At 35.0% G+C, this 2142-nt stretch overlaps 1 protein-coding gene across 1 annotated transcript in view; it reads right to left on the bottom strand.

Moving 5' to 3' along the window:
* The window catches only part of LOC107657309 (V-set domain-containing T-cell activation inhibitor 1-like), a 3634-nt gene extending 1979 nt beyond the window's left edge, over positions 1 to 1655 (bottom strand). The window contains exons 1-3 of the mRNA XM_016445350.1: positions 1596 to 1655; positions 852 to 898; positions 401 to 727 (exon numbers count right to left, since the gene is read on the bottom strand). Of these exons, the coding sequence (XP_016300836.1) occupies positions 401 to 727; positions 852 to 898; positions 1596 to 1606 (385 nt within the window). The 5' untranslated portion in view covers positions 1607 to 1655. The remainder of the gene's footprint in view (positions 1 to 400; positions 728 to 851; positions 899 to 1595) is intronic.
* Positions 1656 to 2142: the final 487 nt, after the last annotated feature.

Below are 2142 nucleotides of genomic sequence, written 5' to 3'. Positions count from 1 at the left end.
CTAGTTACTTGAAAAAAGTAATCTGATTACGTAACTCACGTTACTTGTAATGCGTTACCCCCAACACTGTAAATATTATTGTTCATAATTGTTGAGAGGGGCACTTCTGATTAATTTTGTAAAAGGGCAGAAACTCAAGCCTAAGCAAGCAAAAAGACAGGAACTATGACCTGAAGGTGGATGTTTTTACAATTATACTAAAAGACCTTTTACTTGAATAAACTATCATTAAAGGCATGTAGTAGATTGTGTACAGCAGGTTTTTCAGTTTAGAGGCCTTAAAAATTTGATAAGATAGGCTTTATAGGGTTAATCAGTCATTAACAAACTGTATTAAAGTTGGAAATATTTAAATAAATACAAATTTGTTTTAAAAAAATGTTTATTATATTTCATATATCTTTGACAAAGAGCTGCATGCTTGGATTTTGATATGCCTTTGTGATGTAGCAGACGTACTTTCCGGCATCATTATATTGAATGTTGTTGAGTTTGAGCGAGAAGTTTCCTTTCATATACTCATTAGGGAAGGTTCCAGCTCTGTTCTTGTATGCCGGGTCCTGCTTCTCCACTGACCCTTTACCCTCAATTATGTCATAAACATTTTGGCTGCTATTATGTCTCCAGTAAACCGTTATATCTTCATTTTTAAGGCCATTGTCAATAGTAGAACAGGGCAAGACAGCAGAGCCTCCAACTTTACCCTCAATAGTGACCTGCAGACATGCTGAAAATGAGAGACAAGCCTTTGTAAATAAATTCTTAGAGGCAAATGTCACCTCCTTCCTATTAATATATATATATATATATATATATATAATTTCACATCCAATGGTAATGGCTACACTTACCTTTGTTTAACAATACTGCAAACACACAGATACAGAAGCAGCAGCACCTGGGGAAAAAAAAAAACATGTATTTTATATCTATTTACAGCAATAACAACAAAAAATGACTAAAATGACAAAAGTGACTATTTGCACTATGTATACGCTGCCGCTATCTCCACTATTTTCACCCCATTAGTACAAGTCTGTACTGGAGGATATAGCTTATTCTTGTCTGTGGTGTCTTGTTTCCCATACTATGCAATGATGCAGCCAGGGTCTTCACTTCTCAAGTTATTGATTTGCTGAGCTGTTAAACTGCAGCAATGTGGTTCAATGACACTGCACCAAACTCGACTGCATCTAAAAAGCCTTTATATTACTGTACTACAACTTTTCAGGGCACAATTACAGGCCACTGTTTTAAAATAATCTTCCCCATAGTAGTTTAGAATTCATTACAGTACAAAATAAAGGCAAATACAATCATAGATCAGTGTATTACAACTAGACTGGAGTGCGTACAGGGACACGATATGACATATAGCACACTTCCAATGGGACAGACACAGAACTGCAATCTAAAATTAGAAATGCTTCAATTAGAAAGTGTTCAAACAACTATTCAAATGAACAAACAAAAGAAAAGTAATAATGTAATTGATTATTTACAGAAATAGTCACTTTAATGATAATGAAAACAGCAATTAGCCTAGGCCTACTACTAAAAATTCACATAACATAAAACATAGCTACAAGCTATACCTGGTTCTCATGTTGCAGGTAGCAGAATCATATGAAACCTCTTGTTTTTCTTCTCAGACTCCGTAGATAGGGTGACCATACTTCCTCTTTTCCGAGTCTGTCCTCGCTGCAGCCTGCAGCACGATGACGTAGCTGGACTATATCCACTACGTAGTGGATATTTTACGCACATGCGCTGTAGTAGGTCTCGAATAAATTCATATTTTTATTTACATTTTATCATTTTGCAGATGCTTTTATCCACAGCGACTTAGTCTAATGACTTGGTCTAAGTGAAGTCTAACGCAATACATGTAGCAAGGGTTTTTGACCTACGTTACATATCTACACGATGACCTACATTACATTACAATGTAAAAACTTTAATGTCTAAATTCATCCGCAATGTTTTCGTCTATACCGGCAACTTCAAAGCTTTATTTATCTATTTATTTAATTATTTATTTTTTTGAATAGCCTGCAATTCATATGTTATCGCCAGAATGCACATCAATGCTGTATCCATTATTATAAGGATACAACAAGCACTGTAACATGACTGATATGC

The sequence above is a fragment of the Sinocyclocheilus anshuiensis genome, unplaced genomic scaffold (assembly GCF_001515605.1).
Source record: "Sinocyclocheilus anshuiensis isolate Anshui unplaced genomic scaffold, SAMN03320099.WGS_v1.1 scaffold239, whole genome shotgun sequence".
Lineage (NCBI taxonomy): Eukaryota > Metazoa > Chordata > Actinopteri > Cypriniformes > Cyprinidae > Sinocyclocheilus > Sinocyclocheilus anshuiensis.
The sequence above is the reverse complement of the archived record's forward strand: the minus strand, read 5'-3'. Positions and strand labels throughout refer to the sequence as shown.